General features: G+C 51.2%; 1 protein-coding gene across 1 annotated transcript in view; it reads left to right on the forward strand.

The window, feature by feature from the left end:
* Positions 1 to 11,242: 11,242 nt before the first annotated feature.
* The window catches only part of MYO1D (myosin ID), a 159,783-nt gene continuing 150,547 nt past the window's right edge, over positions 11,243 to 20,478 (forward strand). Inside the window, exon 1 of the mRNA XM_082332086.1 lies at positions 11,243 to 11,358. Coding sequence (XP_082188212.1) covers positions 11,264 to 11,358 — 95 coding nt within the window. The 5' untranslated portion in view covers positions 11,243 to 11,263. The remainder of the gene's footprint in view (positions 11,359 to 20,478) is intronic.

Raw genomic sequence — 20,478 nt, forward strand, 5'->3', positions numbered from 1 at the left:
GTGGAGGGGTCTGGGCCTTTGCTGGTCGCTGCTGCGTGGTGGTCGGACTGGTACCGGGAGAAAGCAGACAGGAGGAAGAAAGAAGTGTGGGGAGAAACTCTTACTTTGCGTTTTATATTGGGAATATTTTATATTCCTGTGCACTTTGGGTGGCGTTGCTGTGATCAGAGCGTGGCTGTAGGACAAGAACAGGTCCCCGAGTAGAAGGCAGTCAAGAGGGTTGGGGAACTGTCAGCTGGGAAGCAGACGCCTGTAGCAGGACCGAGGGCAGTGCGGCGTCACCCGTCTTGCCTGTCCTGCCAGCACAGCTCGACAGTTCCCAACCCTGTGACCCCAAACGGGAGTGGGAGTTGTGGTGGGGAGGCTGTGGGAGTTGCTGGCTGGGCGATGGTAAGACATTCACTGGCCACTCAGATGGTTCTGGCTGGTTTTGGAGCACAGCAACCCTGTACCCTCTTCCTGACTCCTACTGCCTTAAACGTTTTCCTCCTGCTCTTCCCTAGAGCTTCCTGCTGAGAAAATACCTTCAGTAATGATCTAGATGATGGGGCAGTGTTTACCGATGACACAAAACTGGGCGCGTGGCTGATGGACCAGAGGCTCGTGCTGCCATCCAGAGGGAGAAACGGGCTTACAGGAGCTTCATGCAGTTCAACATCTCTTTTCTCTTTTGTTTTTTCTCTGGCCCTCAGGTTCTTCTAGGTCAAACTCGCTGTCCTCGCATCCTTTCTGCACCAAATTTTATGTCCTTGCTTTGTCTTACGACAGCGAGCTCTGGCTGCCGGACCCATGCCCATGGAGGTGTCCGGGAGGCGGGCAAGTGGGCCCGGGCAGGCCGAGCCCAGCTCCCTTTCAAAGGGGCTCGCTGTGGCGGGCTAACAACAAGCCCTCAATCATTTCACTTCTTTAAATCCACAAAACTCTTCTCTGTCCAAGCCCATCACAGATTTGCTGGTCACAAATTCTGGTAGCCAGAAGTAAAGTCAGACAAGTCCAGGGAGCTCCAGGGTCCAGGGAAAGCTCTTTCATGCCGACTTGGTTGGAAACCACTGAGGTGCACATCCAGGACCTGTCTTTGGCTGCTGTATTTCTTTTGAATCTCTGCTAAGCTACACCCAGCTCTAGTCCTTGATTTTGGGGTTGGGGTTTTTTTTTCGGTTCTTCCACATAGCCACTCATAGCTTTCCCAGGAACTGGAGCACGGAGGAACTCGAGGTCATTGCTGCGCTTGGCCGCGTTTGACTCATGCCTGGGGCTGTTCTCCCACCGCCAGGAGAGCTCCGGGCTGGGGCTGCGGCGCTTGCCGGAGCTGGGAGGAAGCTCATTAACAGTTGCAACACGTTTTTTGATGACTGATTGGGAAAGTTCATGCCCTCGGGAGTCCTTTTGCTAGAGTGGCAAGATGTTTGGTGATGAATGGCTGACTGCCGTATTGAGTTGTGCTGGTACCATGCAGCTGAAGTCACGGTGCCAGTTTTTTGAAGATAAAGGGATTTTAAAGATTTTGAGATAAAGGGAAATACCTATGCAGATTTTTTACATTCTTTTGGCATTGGGAGCCCAGGTGTCTATGAGGGATCTTCCTGGGCATTTCGCTGCAGCTTAGATATCTGGAAACCTGCCCCTTAAATTAGAATTCCCACTTGGAAACTGTGTCCCATTGCAGCTGGGTTAACTTGAATGGGATGGAATGGGATGGAATGGTATGGAATGGGATGCAGTGGGATGCAATGAAATGGAATGGAATGGAATGGAATGGAATGGAATGGAATTAGAATAGAATAGAATAGAATAGAATAGAATAGAATAGAATAGAATAGAATAACTTCCAGGAAGAAAGCACTATAGGGAGATTGTAATTAGCCTTCAAAGCCTTTTTGATAGGTAAATTAGGAGCTGCTTTCTCTTAGGCTCAGGATGAGCAGCCCCAAATCAGGGACGACGGCGTGGCCTGGGCACCTCCTGCCTTTGCACGGAGGAGGGCAGGCCAAGCGGCTGCTGCTGCGGCTGCTGCTGCTGTGTCATTGCCCGAGACACCTGAGGAAGCGGGAGAGCTGACGGATAGAGAAGACCCAATATTTCACCTGTTTTCATGAAAGCAACCAAGTTCAGGATCTTTTAGGTCACATCGGTAGGGAGGAGAAATTCTGATGGAGCTGGATATTTATTTTGTGCAACCCTTTTGGTTTCTGAAGACTGGACAAAGGCGGTCGGTCCTTCCAAAACTCCTGCTTTGCTGCCTTTGCTTGCCGTACTGCCGGCTTCTCTCCTAGCCCCCTGCTCCTGCAATGCTCACACGATGACGGGTGAGTCTGCAATCCCTCGGCAGATCCCACGGCGAATCCACTAAACAAACCACAGCTCACGCCGCGTAAGCCGGCAGGCTTTCCTCACCTCCGCGGTCGGGGGACTTGCTCCTTACTACGACTGGTCCTGAAAAACCTTCCCTTTTTCTCTCACAGCAAGGATTAGCAGAAGTCTAGAAAATAGGATCTATGAGGGAAGAATGAAAGAATTGGGTTGTTTGGTCCAGAGCAGCGAAGGCTGGGGGAAGACGAGCCAGCTGTGGACTAGCTGACCTCCAGGCTCTCTTTCGGCAGCTGGCTTTCCTGCACTGCTGCGATCACGGTCCTCCAATAAATAAAAGCCTGCCATGAAGAGGAAGGGAATAAACTCTTCTCTCTGTCGGCCCAGAGAGGATGAGAAATCACGGGATGCAGCTGCGGTAGGAGAGCTTTAGTGAGGCATTTGGGGACTGACTAAATGTAAATAGAGCAATGCGCCAGGACAGATCGCCCGGTGTCAGCTCTCCAGTACTGGGAGTTTCAGGGCGGGGGGAAAAAAGAAAAATCACAGATTAGACAAACATCCGTCAGGAGGGCTTTAAGTTGTGCTTATCCTGCGTTGGAACAGGGGGATTAGACAATTTGTCAAGGCACCCCTCCGGCTCTGTTTTCTCTGCTTCTCTACTGTTTTCAACAGCCTCGCAGCTTCAGGCAGTCGCTTAACTGCAGCCAGCCTGGAACCAGATCCTTCTCTCCAAGAGCGGATTTTTGGACGAGGTGTTCGCTCCCGTCAACGTGACGACCCAGCCGCCTTGCTGCAGGGGAAGCGGTGCGACGCCGTGCGGCCGCAGGCCCGTGGTGGGGCAGGGGAAGGATGGAGAACTGCCCTGGGAGCATCGCGGAGGGACCATGGAGCCGGCTGAGCTTTGTCAAAGATCTCCGGACTCCAAAAAGCTTCTTTTTCTTTTTTTTTTTTTTTTTAAAGAGTTTTAATGGAAACCATTTGGCTGCCATACGATGGGGTAACAGGGTAACTAACCCCCCCGCACTGCCGAAGCCAGAGCACGGGAGCTGGGGGTTCCAGCGGTCAGCCTGGGGTTCCAGCACTTGTGTGCTCCTGAGGGCTGGTTCAGGCTCAGCACCCCGTCTCCGGGCAAGGAGGGATGACCTTTTCCTCCAGGCTGCTGCAAAATCTGCTGCAGTCATAACTGGTGAACATCTCAAGATGTTTCCCTTCGGTTCGGACGAGTCTGGTGGTTTTGGCTGGATTCCCACCTCGCGTCAGCTTGGGGAATCACAAACATGTATGTAGATACGACGTGGCTCATAGCGAAGCTTTTGCCATCGGGCAAGTTCCTTCCTCTCCAGGGAGGAGAAAATACAAATGTTGGATTCTGCTGAGGGACGAGGCGGTCCTGTAGCCCATCATGCTGCCTCCGGGTCCTCCACCCTCTCCTCCCAGGAGGAAAAACATCCTCAAGAGTGTTCTCAGGAACAGCTTTGGGAAAGGTTTCCCCTTATCAGAAGCAAAGGCGTTATGGACTCCGCTTTATCTGCTTTCCTTTACAGGACGTCTTGCTCTGTCGCAGTCTGTCCTGACAGGGGATGTTAATAATGTTCTCCCAGTATAAATCACTACGTATTTGTGCAACAGTCACATTAGAGACTTGGGAAGTCTCATTTCATAATATTTCCTGGAAAACTCCATAAAAGACAAGACAGTATCCACTTTATATAATTACAAGAAGCCTGGGAACTCAATATTTAGTTTTGTTTACAGTTTAACATCCTCCTCGGTGGCTAGAGACCATCACATTATTGTGTATGTGATAGACTGGAAATTTTGATGTGATGTGTAATTTTCTTTTCTACTTCCCTTTTTGAAAAACTAGAGAAGAGGGAACGGCATATGTTACCCACTCACAAATGGTTAATGCTGGGCAGGCCCACGGTGGCCATTTACCAGCAGGGAAATTGTAGAAAGGAGGAAGGTGACCTGAGTAATGAAATAGAAGAAGAAATGTCAGAGGAAACTAAAAAAGAAGAAATGAAGTATCGATACAATTTATCAAAAGCGAAACTCGTGCTTTTAAAAGGAGCCCAGGCAGATGATTAGTTAAAGCATCAGAGAACATCTTGCAGAGAAATCTCTGGATTTAAGTAATCATCTGTTTTGTCCTCAATTCCACCTCAGGGAGAAGCCAGGTTTCAGGGCAGTCTGTGCCCAGTCTCCGGTGTGCTCCAGGGATGCGATTTTGATGTGTCCAGACCCCCCCGGGTGGGCTTTAAGGCTGACGCCCCGGCTGAACTCAAGCGCAGGCGGGCACGCAGCTGCCATCGTGCGCTGGACGCGCACATCCCTGCGCTGGGCAGAGCTGCACGGCCCGAGCTCACCCCCGCTCAACCCGCGCCGGCCGCGTTCGGGGCGGATTCAAGGATGCTGGAGCCCCCACGACTGCTCGTCAGGGCACCGCGGTGACGGGGGACGTGGGTGCCCTGGCTGCACCTGGCTCCCGTCTCTTTTGCACGGGCAGAGCGGCATCAAGCCACATCCCTTTTGCTGTCCCCAGCAACCTGCCGGCCACGGCACGGCTCTTTGCCGGTGCCTGGAGCAGGCACACGACCGACACGCACCTCCCACGCCGACTCGCTCCGACTCCCGGAGCCCAAAGAAACCACAGCGCCAATCCTGCCCTGCTTCGTGTCTATGATTAGCTTAAACGCAATCAAATATCTAAAGGCGAACCATCAGATGGCTCTGATTCCCTGGCAGGTTCCTGCTCAGGCGCCGGGATGTGCTCCGAAGCCAATTTTCGGTTCATCACCGTGCAGCACCCCGGCGAGGGGAAGCGTGCTCGTCCCTCCTTACGCCTGGGACAAGGGGAAGCGACTTTTAATGGCTTTTCCCCGTCCTTTCACGCCGTGCTACGCTGGAGTGCGAAGCAGCCCCGCTGCTTGTTTTTCAAAAGCTGTTTGCTGCCGAATTTAGGATCGTCTGCTTAAAAATCTCCAGCCGGAGCTGTAAAACCCACAGCTGTGTTTTGCAGATGAGAGACTTGGGTTGGTTTCAGATCTTGTTTTTGGAAAGGCCACCGCGACGCTGAGCAAAGGCAACGCAAATGGCACGAGGCCATCCTTTGGAGTAGCAAACCGTGAGAGCCGTGGTCCTCCTTCAGAGCTCTTGAAGGACAGAAGACTTTCTCTGTTAATTTTGGATCTACAGACTGAAAAAGCACCTCTTTTATGTTTAACCCTTCCATTTCTTCAGTCTGCCTAGGTTTCTATCACCAACATAGTTAAAAATAGAAGACACTATCAAAAAAACCATCCTGAAAAGCCCTTTCAGGCCCAGTTACTTGGGGGTTCATCCTCCTGCTTCTACCAAAGCTGCTTTTTGGGGTGGCAGAGAGGATTTTTAATGGGTGTCCACGCGGTGCGTGCAGCCTCAACGGGGCGCTTCCCTCGAGGAATAAATCATGGCTCTCAATTTTTGAATCCAGGATTTTACATCCGGATGTTTCCCCATTAATAGATTGGAGGGAGGAAGTTGAAATTGAGAACAGAGAGCGCAAATGCAGAAGAAATAGCAAACATGGACTTTTATGTGTAGCTGGTGTGGTCTGGTACAGGGGGCCCGTGCCCGTGGGTGAACGTGGGCCAGGAGCTGCCCACGCCGGAGAAACTGCTGCTGCCACCGGAGCAGTGGAGCGCGTTTCCCTCTTCCCCCAACCCGGACCCTCCAGAAGGTTTTTTGGGAAGTCACTTGGTTCACCCTGGGCTTCAGGTCCCTATTTGTAACACAAGAACTCTCAATTCCAAAAGCAGGGTGGACTATAAGGAGAAAAATAAATGGAAAATAAGGAGAAAATAAAGAGGCTGAAGCACGGATCCTAGAGAGCCGAGGATCCACCACGTCAGCGGTGAGGCTGAGTGAGGTCAAGCGCTGGAGGCAGAGCCGCACTGCGGACGCCGTCCTGCGGCAGAGCTCCTCGCGCTGCTCTGGCCCTCCCCAGCGTGAAGCCGCCTTGATATCGGCATCTTGGAGCTGGATCTGCACTGGGGACGACATAGCTGCATCGGTGTCAACGACCTCGCTGGAGATGGGTCCAAGTTTCTATAGACCGGGGCCAAAAAGAAATGAGATGAGCAGGGCACCCAAGCACTAAACAGCAAAGGTGATGGAAACAAGGGGCCGGGGCGACGAATGATTAGCTCTAGCGGCTCCAGGCGCTAGTAGTTTTATTATATCTGCTCCCAGATTGTGCTGGAGCACAGCTCCACACGGGAGAGTCTTTGCTCGAGAGGAGATTTGGAAGCGACATTTGCTCCAAGGACAAAGCAATTTGAGCAGGGATTTGCACAGGGATTTGAGCGCTGATGGGGGGAACGCTGACCTTAATGCAACAGCCAGAGATGCTGGTAGCACATCTGAAGAATTTCCAAGGGCGATTGAGTATTGTGACAATTTCCAGTTGGTGCCTATTTTCAATCCACCCCTTGCACGAAGTCAAAGCTGAGCTGTGTTGGCCTTGGGCGGATTCACCCTGGGTCACATTTTGGCTCTCCAAAGCCCGGGTGAGCTATTGAGCTATAGGTTTTCAGTCAGGAAAAGACAACGTTGATAACATCTGCTCTCCTGACCTGCCCTGGCCAGGAACCTCCCCTGGTGATGTCTACTAGAGCTCCCCTGCTCCAGCTGCTTTCTGTGAGAGAGCTGGCAACGGCTCTAGGCTCAGTTTTACTTCCAGGCAGGAGTGATCATCTGCACAATTAGCGGAGGGGTTAAAAAAGTTAAACAGCAGCGCTGCAGAAGAGCGGCTCCATGTGTCAACATCACGCCGCCTGCGGTCTGCAGGACACCAGAAACTCTTCAGCAGCAGCCAGGGCTCCAGATACACAAATAAAGCAGAAGAGAAGAAAGAGAGCAAGTGGTTTGGGCTGTGAACGTTCAGCTCAGTTTTTCCTCTCTGGGACACAAGAGAAACACCCTGACAGGGGACGATGGAGCTCTGAACCAGACGGTAACAGAGGAGGAGGGTTCCACACCCCTGTGATGAGCTTTTGGGGCAGATTGAATAGACCTGGACCAGGAACGCTGCAGGTAAGGTCAGCATTGCCTGGGGCTGTGGGACAGCCTGGCTGTTTTTCTCAAGGTCACCTGCAGCTCTTACTTCTACAGGAGCTGGGACTCCCCTATAGGAGTTGACCCCAGATCCATGAATTGGAGCAAACTGTATTCTACCAAAAGAGTCGGGACTGCTAGAGCAAGGGTTGGGGCAAGCTGAAGCCTCTTGGCACGGGGATGACGATGAGGCAGCGCATCGCGTGCAGCAGAGACAGCAGGTGGGGCATCAAAAGTCAACCTTCTCCTGGGCAGCAGCTCCTGAACCCTCAGTCCTTGGGCAGGGCTTGCTCCTTGAAGGCAACCGTTATCCCGACGTTTACTGTGGAAACAGCCAAAGGCCGCTGGAGGTGACAGTCCGTCACGCTACACAGGTCTAAGATACACACAGGAGAATGGAGAGAGCAAACAGGAGCAGCTCGGGGACACAGCCAGAGCTACCGTCAGCCATAAGCACGAGCTGCTTTACACCAGTGACACCCGCTACCGTGCCTGCCACCACACGGTCCAGCAAGTCCCCCCAAACACCCATGGTGGCCCGGCAGCCGCAGGTGGTGGCTCAGAGACAGGTAGACCGGTCACCACCTCCCGCTGCAAACCCACTGAAGAGGCATTTCACAACCTTCAGCCCATGCCAGCATCACGAGCTGACGAGGGCCAGATCCCTTTGGAAGGATCTGTCCCTTTTCCAGCCTCCTGCCCACGATCCTGGGAGGAGAAGCTCAACAGCTGGAAAGGCTGATGCAGGGAGGTTGTTCCAGTACTGCCAGGAGCTGGCGGCACTTAGCTGGGACTGAGAGCCCCTACACGGGAAGGCGGGTGGCCAGGCACTGCCAGGCACCCCAGCCGTCCCCGTGGCTGGATTTGAAGGTGCGGGCAGGAGGCCGGAGAACCTGGAGGCATCCCTGTGCACGGCGGGGACCGGCATCCGCAGGGGCTCCATGGAGAGCCTGGGAACAAGTCACTCGGTGCCACCACCTAACACAGCATCACCGGGGGATCTGCTGCTCTCCAAGCTTGACATTTCCCCAGGACTTGGAATAACCACCGCCTTTCCTCCCCTTTCTTGGCCGAATCTGGTGCAGAGAGGTATCCAGCTGCCCAACAGCCCCCGGGCAGCCTGGGCTGTCACAGAGGCTTCCCTGGCTGGGCAGCGCCCTTTGGACCTCTGGGGACCGTTCACCCGCTGGCGGGGCTGCTCCGCAAATATTTATTGAGGTGGATGTGTGCGAGCACCCTCCCTCCCACACCCCTTCTCGGGGTATGCAGGTAACCAGACTACCAGCCCAGGTAGGAGGCTCTGTTAAACAATGCTAATAAATACTTTATTTACCAAAACCACATTAAAATACTCTTAAGACTGTCCTGTCTCACCAGGTCCCTTCAGTAGTGGCTCACAGCCTGAGGATCCCAGAGAAGGCTTGGAGAGCTCACGCAGCAGCACCAGCTTCATGGCCAGCAGGACCTCCCGGTGGCCGAGGTGGCTTCTTCTGCCGCAGCGGGACAGCCGGGCGGCCTCCAGCGCCACGTCCCCGAGCAGCCGGGGGCTGCCGAGCCAGGCAAGGGCAGCAGCCGCCAGGCAGGAGGCTCCAGTGGACCACGTCTGCAGGGAGGGCAACCATCAGAGCATGAGCACAGCCACCCACGGGGCAGCACGGCTGGAGGAGCTGCCCGCAGGCACAGGTCAGGCGGAGCTCCCCCAGCCCCATCCACCACCCCTTCGTTTTAAGTCAAAACCTTCCAGATTCAGCTAACACACGAGCATCCAGGCTTGGATACAGGGATGCCCAAGCTGAGCTTGGAAAGGCGGTGGTTGCACCCAAGCCCAATCAGGACATACCTGGTTTAGGAGCTTATGGATGTAGGAGGAATAAGCCACCTTCTTCTTCTGCCTGCGGGGACGGAGGCAGAGGAGGCTCTGCCAGGCCTGCCCGGCTGCTGCCTTCTTCCTCGGGAGGGCAGGGGGACCGGGCTCCATCGCTGCTGCCCGCACACGGAGCTGGTTTAACGCACGCTTGCTGCGGCCCCGACGCCTCTGCTGCAGGAGAGCAGAGCACCAGCAGCAGGGTCCTGCCTCCGCACCGGGGTCCTGCCTCCGCACCAGGCACCTCCACCTTACCCTGCATTTCCCAGGGCATTTACAGGCATTTAACTAGCATCATGCAAATTAGGCACTTGCAATAACACAAAAAATATTCAACATGTTGCATAAAACAAGACCAGAAAACATCCTCCCCACAGAGCCAAACACCCCAGAGAAGCAAAGCACAAATAAAGGTATTTTAGGGTATTCCGGGGTATTTTAGGGTTGTGGGGTTTATTTTTCCCCCCCAGCTCACCTCCAGGAGCTGCCGCTGCCCCAGCCCCAGCCTCCCCCAGGAGCAGGCAGGGAGCCAGGACCCACTGCCTATAAGCAGGGGGGTTCATTGCTTTCAGCTGGGGGCTGCAGCCCATCAGCACCCACCGGGCTGCAGGGACGGGGACGGGGACGGGGACGGGGACAAGGACAGGGATGGGGACAGGGATGGCCACGCTGCCTCGCACCCCCTGGCTCCTACACCCAAACCAGCAATCCTTGCCCAAATTGCTCTTTCGGGTGAGGCTGTGCCTGCTCCCCGGCCCCCCCTGCCCTTCTTGCCCTAATTAGTGCCATTAAGCTAATTAGCCGGGCTGGCCGCTCTGCCGTGGTACCCGCGTGTTCCGGGGGATTTTTTTGCGTGGTTTTATTCTGCATTTATTGGGGGGTGTCTGGGGGTTCTGTAAGCGCCACAGTGAGCAGGGTCTGGGGGGGCACCCAGGGGTGCTGGGGGCAGGATCTGGCCCTGCGTAGTGGGACCCTGGGATGGAGGGTCCCCAGGTGCAGGATCTGGCCCTGTGCTTTGGGATCTTGGGGTCAGAGTTCTCCTGGGTGCAGGATCTGTCCCTGCACAGGGGGTCCTGTGGTGGCTGGCTGTCCCCTGGTTTGCAGGATCGGGCCCTGCCCAGTGGGACCCTGGGGTGGGGGGGTCCCCAGGTGCAGGATCTGTCCCTGTGCTTGGGGATCTTGGGGTGGGGGTTCTCCTGGGTGCAGGATCAGGTCCTGCCCACTGGCACCCTGATGTGGGGGGTCCCCAGGTGCGGGATCTGTCCCTGCCCAGGGGGATCCTGTGGTGGCTGGGTGTCCTCTGACTTGCAGGATCGGGCCCTGTCCACTGGGATCCTGGGAGGGGTGTCCGCAGGTGCAGGATCTGGCCCTGCACTTTGGGGCCGTAGGGTGGGGGTTCTCCTGGGTGCAGGATCTGGCCCTGTGCTTTGGGATCTTGGGGTGGGGGGGTCCCCAGGTGCAGGATCTGGCCCTGCTCACTGGGATCCTGGGGTGGCTGGGTGTCCCCTGGTTTGCAGGAGCTGTCCCTGCCCAGTGGGGGGTCCTGGGATGGGGGTTCCCTGGGTGCAGGATCTGTCCCTGCCCAGTGACCCCCTAAGGTGGGGAGGGTCTCTGGGTGCAGGGCCATGTTCTGCGGCGCAAGGCGTTGGGCTACAGCAAAAGGGGGGGGGGCAATGGGTGCTGGCCCCATCCTGAGGGGGCTGAGTGTGTGTGGGGGGGGGGGGTCCCTGGGGTGCAGGATGAGGCCCCCCCCGATGCAGGGCGCGCCTCTCGCCGGCAGAGGGCGCCCTCGCTCCCGCCCGCCCTCAGCGAGGGGCGGGGCTGCGTCCTCCGGGTGGGCCAGCAGGGGGCGCTGCCCGGTGCCCGCCTCGCGCCCGCCGGCCCCGCCTCACCGCAGGTGAGGCGGGGCCCGGCGGGCGCGAGGCGGGCACCCCCCCCCCCCCCCCCCACCCCCCCCGGGGCAGCGCGAGCCCAACCGTCCCCGTCGCCGCCATGGCGGAGCAGGAGAGCTTGGAGTTCGGCAAAGCGGATTTTGTGTTGATGGACGCCGTCACCATGCCCGAGTTCATGGCTAACCTCCGGCTGCGGTGAGCGGGGCGGGGGGGGGGGGGGGGAACGGGCCGGTGTGAGGAGCGGGAAGGGCGGTGGAACACCCCACCCCCCCCACCCCCCCCCGCCTCGGGGTGTGTGAGGGGCTGTGAGGCTTCGTCTTCCCGCTTCTCTTCCCCCCCCCACCCCCCCGTCTTAATTTGGCTACGGGGTGTGGGGAGGGGGGTGCGCCGTGCCGGTTTAGTGAGCTGAACCGGCCCCGCGCTGAGGGAGGCGTCGCGGGCAGCGGCCCCCTCACCCTGCCTTCCCTTGGCCCCCTCACCCTGCCTTCCCTTGGCCCCCTCACCCTGCCTTCCCTTGGCCCCTGCCTGCCGGCTCCGCAGCGGAGCAAACCCAGCACGAAATAGGGGAATTTTCTATGAAATGGAGCTACTCGGGAGAGCCAGGTGAGTGTGAGGGTGCCCAGGGAGCACCAAGCCCTGCTTCTGGGTCCGTGAGGGCTTTCTGTCACCCCTTTGGAGAACCTCCCGCTTCTCCCGCTCATCAGACCTCATCTGCTTCACTCTCCACCTCGTACAGGTATCTCGCCTCCGCTGACACGCGTGCAAAGTTGAGATGGAAAAAAAACCCCAGCAGTAAAAGTCACCAAGTCCAAGGTTGCTCCAGCCCCGTAGGAGCATTACAGCCGTTCACCTGTGCAAACTCGCTGCGTTAACGTTTTGTGATCTTTATGGTTTTATTTCCCTTCTAGACGCAGTGGGCTTTGGGAAGTTCGGCATTTTCATTCCTGTTTCCTCTGTGAAGTACAACTAAATCCTGAGCAGCACTGATAGAGAGGACAGCCGGTGGGGGCCCTAAGTCTGCGGCTGTCTTTCACTTTCCGTTATAAAAGATTCATGTGAGCTCTTCCTGATAAACTCTTATGCCCCTGCTTGTGCAAGGATTTGATAATTACCAAAGGGAAGCCTTTGGGATAAAAATGTGACTTATTGGCTTCCCCCCCACGTTTTACTCAGGCTTTAAATACCGCACCTCTCCTGCCACTTGTGTTCTGGAGAAGACAGTTGAAGTCAGTAACTTGTCAGGCCCGTGCAGGTGTTGGATGCACCTGAGAGTGGCTCTGGCAGTAGCCAAGGGAAGAGAGGTGGGCTAAGCTTCCTCAGCTGGCATAAAACTACTGAGGAAGGAGAAAATTAAACTCTTTCAGGAAACTGTGTTGTCTCCTCTGGATGAAATCTGTAGATTTTGAGGTCTGGCTGCATCAGCTGCTGAGTGCTCAGGAATCGTTGTGCTACACAAGTGGCTACCAGGGTGAACCCGTCTTCTGTGGGGCTGCAAATTGAGGGCTCAGATATAATAACAACCAGCATATTTAATCTTATTTTTTATTTTATATTTTGGATTTCTATTTGGGTAGGGAGGGCATTTGTGTTTAAATGCTATGAAAAACATGAACAGTTGAGCTTTGAACATGGGGAAACGTCAGATTTAAATAAATTTTGCGGTGCCTCTAAAAGCTTGAATTTGTTTCTCATTTGTGCACACCATGACACTCTAATTGTATGACAAAGGGCTTACAAGCAAAGTCATTGTAATTAGCAGGAAACTTGCATGTAGCAGTTTGTTCTTGGGGTTTTTATTCTTTGGTTAATGTGTACTAGAAATTTAAATGAAGTATTGGAAACGGATTGCTAGATAACGTAAAGATCAATGTAGCATGTTGGTTGCGTTTCGGAATCAATTAATTGAGAGGTGCCTTGCACTGGTAGCCTTTGCTAATTTTGTATGAAAGAGGATGAGTAGAACAAGCTAGCAATTCTGGATCCTTACAACTGATATGTAGTTTGATTTTTTTTTTGTTGTTGTTGTTTATTTTTTTTTCTGTCCTGTTGCATGCTGATCGTGCCTAAGGACGTTGTCTGGACATCCCTGCTGTATCTGATACGCCATCAGGTGTCCCTTTAACTCCGATGCCTTGGTCACTGGTACTCAAGCACAGGCTTTTCCTTGTGACACCAATTCAAACTCCGGTTTCTTCTGCACGAGAACACATGCGTTGCTTCGGCCGTAATCTGCAGGCAGAGTTCTGCCTGCGCTTCAAGGTTGTCTTGTGTCTGTGCTGTGGGCAGAAGAACCTTTTGTTAAAAAAAAGTTGATACTGTTAATTTTTCTAACCTTGGTGCTATCATCGCCTGACTTTAGGCTTGTCTGCACTGGGACGTTTGGGAAAGCTGATCTGAATTTACCAAATGTGTGGCTTTTCAGTAAAATTGCTAAATTCTGCTAAGCCCTGATTGACGCTGCTGGTAGAGCGGTGGCCCTGGCCTGCTGACCCAGCTTCACCGCTGGTGTTATTACACTTCTCAAGCAACATTTGCTTCTCCTATTTTTACTGCTTTGGAGATGGTAATTAACTCTTGCTGCTGATACGTTTTAAATTATGTCAGACCCAAATTACACCTGAGATTCTGACCTGTTCAAGGGTTGATTATGTCACGTTGCGTTTTGTCACGTTGCGTAGATGGCACGAGTCACCTTTGTGCTCGTCACGCGCAGAACAGAATGGAGAAATTGTTGCTTCTCCATCATTAACTTCAAGTGGCGGGTTTGTTCGGCTTATGCTTGGATGGGCTCCACCCTAGTCCATAAATCCAGCTTTCTGCCAGAGCTATTTCTGTTCGGGGTCACTGGCTGACCCAAGACGGGTTGTGCTGGATTTAGTTCCCAAGTGAGCCCAGATGTGGGTGGAACTGAAGTCATACCAGTTTCGGTGCATGCAAGGATATTTCCCCAAGGATGTCTCTAGTGGGAAAAAGAGAAATGGTGAAGTTGCACTTTTTATTACTTTAATATTTGAATTTAGTGGTGTTGACATGGGCTGGATTAGCATGGCTGATGTCGATGTGAGTACCGGCCTGGGTAGCTGGATGGATGCAATGTGAATCTACTACCTCATTTTCCAATCCCTGTGCTTCATGCCCTGTTGTTTGTAGGTTTGTGTAGTGATTCAGCAAGGATCTCATAGTGTTAGTATTTTTTCATGGCCTTGTCTTACAGCTACTTAATAGGCCATTTCATGTGGACGCTCTGGCAGTCACTGCATGTTACACGTTAATTGTAAATAAAAGTCATCCAGTCCCTGAATTCCTTAGTGCTGTGTGGGCTCTGTACCAGTGTCTGGTTGTGATTCTTAGTCATCAGAATAATTAGGGGGAAAAAAAAAAAAGCAGGAGTATTGGAACAGTTAGTGTGGACTCAGTAGCTAGCTTTGTTTCGTTATAGAAAACCTCCAAAGCCTTAACAGATAATTGTTCTGTAAGTGCTCGTAAGTATGAATTATTATAAACAGCTGTATTTGAGCAGCTTGCACTTGAGCAGATAGCCTGGCACTCCCTTTAATCAGTTCCGTGTTGACCTTTGTGGGCAGGTTGATTATTCCAGTAGTCATTGGCATTTCAATTCCTATCAGAGGACCTAAGATTAATTGAAAGACTCCTTAAACCAGGGAATCTTTTTAATGTCAAACAGCTCTCGAGTCCTCTCACTGGCATTCAGGGGCTAGTATTTAGCTGTCCTCCGAGTGTTACCCGCCTGTAATCTAAGGGAGAACACCCTGCTCTGGACTTGTTGAAACACTTTCATTTCAGTGGGTGGTTTTGACTTAACGTGACTGTGACTATTCCACAGCAGGTGGAGCGAGACAGTGCTTGTGGAAAGGGAGCAGCGGTCTCGCAGGAGTTGCTAACGTTTTGCAGAAATTGTGGCGTAGATGAAACTTGCGGTGTGAACTTTTGGGTATGAGAAACGCAAAACTGTGCATCACCTCATTTTTCATCACGCCATAATGAAAATTTCAAGGGATAAAAGTTACCATTCTTAATTTACTTCCTTGTAAGGAAGAGGGCGAGAAGGTTATTTTTCACAAGTGTGAAATATTCTGGTTTATATATGATTTCTTGTATTCTCCTGCAAAGACTGCTCATTGTACTATGCTGTACAACTAGCATTTATCTTGATAAACAAATAAAAACTCAGAGCTTTAAAAACGGTATCTGCAGCATGCAAAGCGGTAGCTTGATTTCTTGAATTATCTGTTTTGCAGTCTTAGCGATAACTTCAGGAATAACTTCAGCTAGCTTCTCCTCACAAGGTCTCGAGGGCTTTGCAGGAGAGTAAGACGCGATCCCTGCCGTGCGAGGTGGCGAGATGATGTGGAGCCCCACTGTGGATAAACCCAACGCCTCTCAATCAACTGTAATTGGAAAGCCACGTTGAAAGGCAGGAAGAAAGCAGACTATTACGTATCGCAGCGGCAGGGTAGCAGTCGGGGTAGTCCCGTATGAGCTGTGTGCTCAAGGTCTTTCTGTTCTCACATCTAAGTCGTGAGCAGGTGCTGCTTGACTCATCTCTTCCTGATTTCTAGCGAGTTGCTCATTTTTCGTAAGCATTGTGCAAATCCCCTCCTGGGAATATAATAGATCTTTGTCGCGGTTATTAAAGAATTCAAGGACGCATGAAAGAAAGACTGTGAAAGCACATGGTAAGGTGTAATGATCATAAAATGAATTTTGGGTTGTTTTCCTCTTTTTTTAACTAGTTCCAGCCTGAAACCCGATGTGGAAAGCTGTACTTGCTGCTCAGATAGTTCCTGGTCATTCCAGCCCACCCGAGCCTGAGGATGTGATGCGAAGAACTACAGTTTAATAGTCCTTGTAGTTGTCTCCCTGGACACGTTGTTTTTGCTGACCTCTTAAAGCAGCACTTAATAAAAACACAGCTCTGCATTTAGTTAAAAATACGCAAAAGTGTTTTTTCTACTGTTTCTCAACTATGTCTTACAGTGCAAATCCCAGCATTTTCACAGCTATCCTATATTAAGGCAGCAGTTCTAAATTCGTATTTATTGCAGATACTTTTGAAAGACTGATAATATTAGTTATGATTAATATCATCTTTGGTATCAAGAACCTGTAAAGAAAATCTGGTTCTCTGAGAATTTTCTGTGTGTGTTTGCTGCTGAGGCGTGTTTGCTGTGCAAGCAAGGGTGAGGCATAGGCTGTAGTCCTGTAAAAAGGTTGTAGCAAACTGAAACAAGGAATTGGGTTTCCAATCCTGAAGAGGGATATCTTGAAGGGATTTTCTTGAGGCAGTTGTGTGTAGGCTATACCTTTTGGGCCTCTCTCTCAAAAAAAAAGACATCTTTTTCTTCCAGATGATGTAGTGGGTTGAGTCCGTAGTATCTGTCAGTCTTAAAAATGATCTGTTTTGTGTTTTGAATGACTCTGGTGTGATCAGCTGTTAGCCTCTTGGGTTTACAGCAGCTCCTTTGGAGGCCATTTTGGATACAAGAAGCTGAAGATGGTGCCGAAAATATATAGGCTTTGTAACTGCCCCAGTGACCTGAAAAGAAGCTATAATGCAGTTGTTTGCAGCCCCTTTCAGTAGGTGATACAAACGGGTGGTTTTTTGGTGTAACTACACAGATGTTCACTCATCCTACAGTTCTGAAAGGCCAAACGTTCTGCAATTTACTGTCCTCTGGATCTGCAGACGGGGTTATCTTCCTTTTATCTGTGCTCAACAGGTGTGGCAAAACATGCACAAGTTCTGGGGTGGACCGAACACTTTAACTTGTTCCCGTCTTCAGAGAATCAGAGTCCCCATAGATACATTAGCAACAATTGTTCCTCAGCAGGGATGTGGATCAGCGATAGCATTCAATTCTTCATCTGTATAGCACCTTCTCTGCTCCTCCGTTGACTTGGTCTTACGTAAAGAGCTGGAGCGAAAGTGTGCCGTCTGTATTGTATTGGGGTTTTTACACTGGCTTTCTTATCTTTCGAGCACCATCTTAAACATTCATATTTTTGGTTGAAGTTGTGGTGGGAGAGGTTTGGCTTCATGCTAGGTAGTAAAGTATCTTTAATCCTGGCAGAGGAAATATTATGTGAATGCTTGGTTTCATTCGTGCTTTTGGTAATGAAATATTCATGCTTAATAAACAAGCTTTTCATGCCTTTAAGCCATTTAATTTCCTCATTTTAAATAGATATGAATATTTGAATTGTTCATGTGGTGTTGAATTAAAAAGCTGCTGGGAGGAGTCTGCTTTGCTCCCGGAGAGGGGTGCCTGCCACCGCGGAGGCTGCGGGACGCTCGCTGCTGCTCGGACGGTCAGCAGTTAAGTCTCGTCAGCTCTTCTTGGCTTCTTCAGAACTGCTCAGCTTGCAGAGAGCTGTCTTGTGTCAGAATTCGGAATGAATGGAATGAAAATTCCCCTTAGTCCATCAAAATTTGACTTACGAGCTTGGACAGAGTCCAGCTTGATCTTCGTAGATGGAAAAGGCCATCGATCTCACTTAAAAAGCAAATCCTGACTACACAAGTAGCAAAAGGGAGGATCAAGGCCAGCTTTCCGATTTCTGCAGGGACTTAGGGAAACCAAGAGCTGCTACAGGTGGGCTCTGTGTTTCCTGACAGCGTTTGTATGACCGAAGCGTTGAATGAGATGATGTCCCGCGTGGAATTTGTTTTGCCTCCGTATGTGCTGAATTTATATAGTTTCACTGAATCTTCTTTTGCACATCTGTCCTCCCCTGACTTATGAATACCTTCTTTTCTCCGAGTGAAATTTTACAGTAGGCTTTTTATAGCACCGTGGGTGAGGTAGTGTTTAATAATGTTAACACATGGGTGTTGAATAATATACAAGGTCAGATTTATGAATGAGATTAGTCTTTCAGGGTACCTTACAGTTTTAATTCTTAGGCTGGTAATGCTGTGCACCGGACCTGCTGGTCCTGGCTTGCCAGCTGATGCCGAGCTGCGTGTATGGGACTTGCCAGAGCACAGATAACAAAATTTAATTGTAGGTCGCTAGCTAGCAGCAAGCTGGGGAGGGACATTCATGTCACATGGCGTCAGGTGTGAAGAAAAAGCCCTACGGAATCAGTTTGGCAACCAGAACTATTGTGAGCTAGCTCAGTAGGAGATGCTCCTTATTGCATCTTTTTTTAGTAAATTATTTTTTCTGCCGTTTACACAAAGGATATCTACAAAAAGTCAGCTGCTACTTTAGGAACTCCTCACCAGCCTTTTTGCTTTCCTCCTTGCCTCTTCTCTGCAATTATTTTGTAGATTCTGAGGAAGTGATATGGGTCCTGAAGACCCTCAGAGCGGGCAGTGCATCTGTTTGTGAGACTGTAAAGTAGAATCCTGTTCTTGTTTTTGACTACCACACGTTGGAGATGGCTTGTATAACCTGCATCCTCTTAACTGAAGTTATCATCACCTTCTGAACTTCATTAGCTAAAGGCTGGCTTTAAGATCTGGCAAATCCTTATAGTAAATATTAGCTAATATTTCCAATGAGTCTCGTGGTGTCCTTTAGTCAAGAGTCCTTTGTGTTGACTTCTGTTTGAAAATCTGCCTCTTTAGATGGTTTTACTGATCCACCGCCCCTTGCATTCCTTTTGGGCTGAGCAAGCTTTTACATACCTGAACGTTTCCCCTTTCGTCACACTTACTCAAATTCCTTTTATAGATGCAGATCTCGCTAGATATTTGACTGTTACCTCATCGCTCTTCTTTCTCAGTCCCTGGGTCATGATTGCACCTTTTTATGGAATGAAGAAATTCTGAGAGGGGGGAGAAGAAAGCAGATGTCTGAACACAGATTTGCCTGTTGCCTTTAAGTGTAAATAAGGAGCTGTGTGTCTCTCTGTGGCAAATGCTCATTTCCAGTTCTCAGAAGCAGAAATACAATTTGTGGAAGAAGATTTCTGTTCCTTTCAGGGCTTCTCAGTTAGATCCGATGAGATCTCAGCTCACACTACTGCTATCCTGTACGGGTGTTTCTGTCTCTGTTAAACAGACCAGGAGGGGAAGTCAGTTTTCATTGGGGGGCTTTCAAATGCTAAGAGAGCAGCTTGGATATGAGACTGTTCTGTCTTTGGGAGTAAAAAAGGGGCATTAGATAGCTTTAACCTGGTGAAAAGACTTTTTGTCTTCAAATCTAAACCATTAAACTGTTTCTCAGATAACCTCTATCTTTTGCTAGGAATGAGGTTTTTCTCGTTCCTGGGATTTGTTTCAGCTAGTGGTGTTCTCACCTGGCCTGCACGGCGCCCAGCTGCTGCAAGCTGACAGGGACAGCGGATGGTTCTGTTTGTGAGTAGTGGTTTAGATAGACAACAGAAGCTGAGGTAGGAGGAGGGGGTATCATGTAAAGACCTTTTAAATAAAGGTTAATGATAAGCCAGGGGACCCACCCCGTCATCATGGATGGTCTGGATGGTCTTGCGGTGCTCTACTTCTTCTCAGGCTCATCCATACAAGTGTGACTAGTGCTGGGGCATAACGAGCCCGTTCTTGCTTTAACTCTTGATGGTGATGGTACTTTCCATTCTGCCTCCCCCGCCCCCCAGTTTCGAAGTATTTATCTGTGCAAATTTTTAATTTTCTCCCTGAACAGTGTTGGAATATGCACGTCTCTCACCGCTATCGTGTTCTGCCCTACCTGTCTGCTGAAGCATTTCGCAGCACGCCTTTCCTGGTTGCTGTGATGTTGCTTGCCTTCCCTTCTAGATTTAGAAGTTGGCAGTGGTCTGCCCTGCTGCTGCCTTTTGCCCGCTTTGACCTGCCAGCCTTGAGATACATGAAACTTCAGAGAACAGTTAGTGTGTGACTGTTGGGCTGGTCTGATCCCGAGCATTCTTTCCAGAAAAATGTCCCGTTGGGTGAAAATATGGCATTAAACCAGTTAGGTGGTCCCTAGACAGCGGCTTACCTGCCGTGATGTCATTTCTTGTCCTTGAATGTTTCTTGCTGCACTCCAGGCTGCCAGTTGTTGACTCTCACTGTGCCTCCGAGAAGCGTTGTCCCACCTGACCCTTCCGTTCTCCTCTTGCTGGCCATGTTTTTATAATTGCAGTATCCTCTTGGTCATCCTTGGTGACTTCTCTCTCTCCTCTTGCCTTCAGTACCCTCTTTATACAGACGGACACCTCTGCCCAGCTTTCCCCCTTGCTGAAGCGTCTGTTCACGTGCCTTCAGCTCTCCCAGCGGCGGAGATGTCTTCTCTGATCTCGGTGGGATCTTTTCGGCCTTGCCAAGCGAGTCAGCTGGAGCTCCCTTAGGCTGGAGCGAGTGAGCTCTTC

The sequence above is a fragment of the Platalea leucorodia genome, assembly GCF_965183815.1.
Source record: "Platalea leucorodia genome assembly, chromosome: 22".
Classification (NCBI taxonomy): domain Eukaryota; kingdom Metazoa; phylum Chordata; class Aves; order Pelecaniformes; family Threskiornithidae; genus Platalea; species Platalea leucorodia.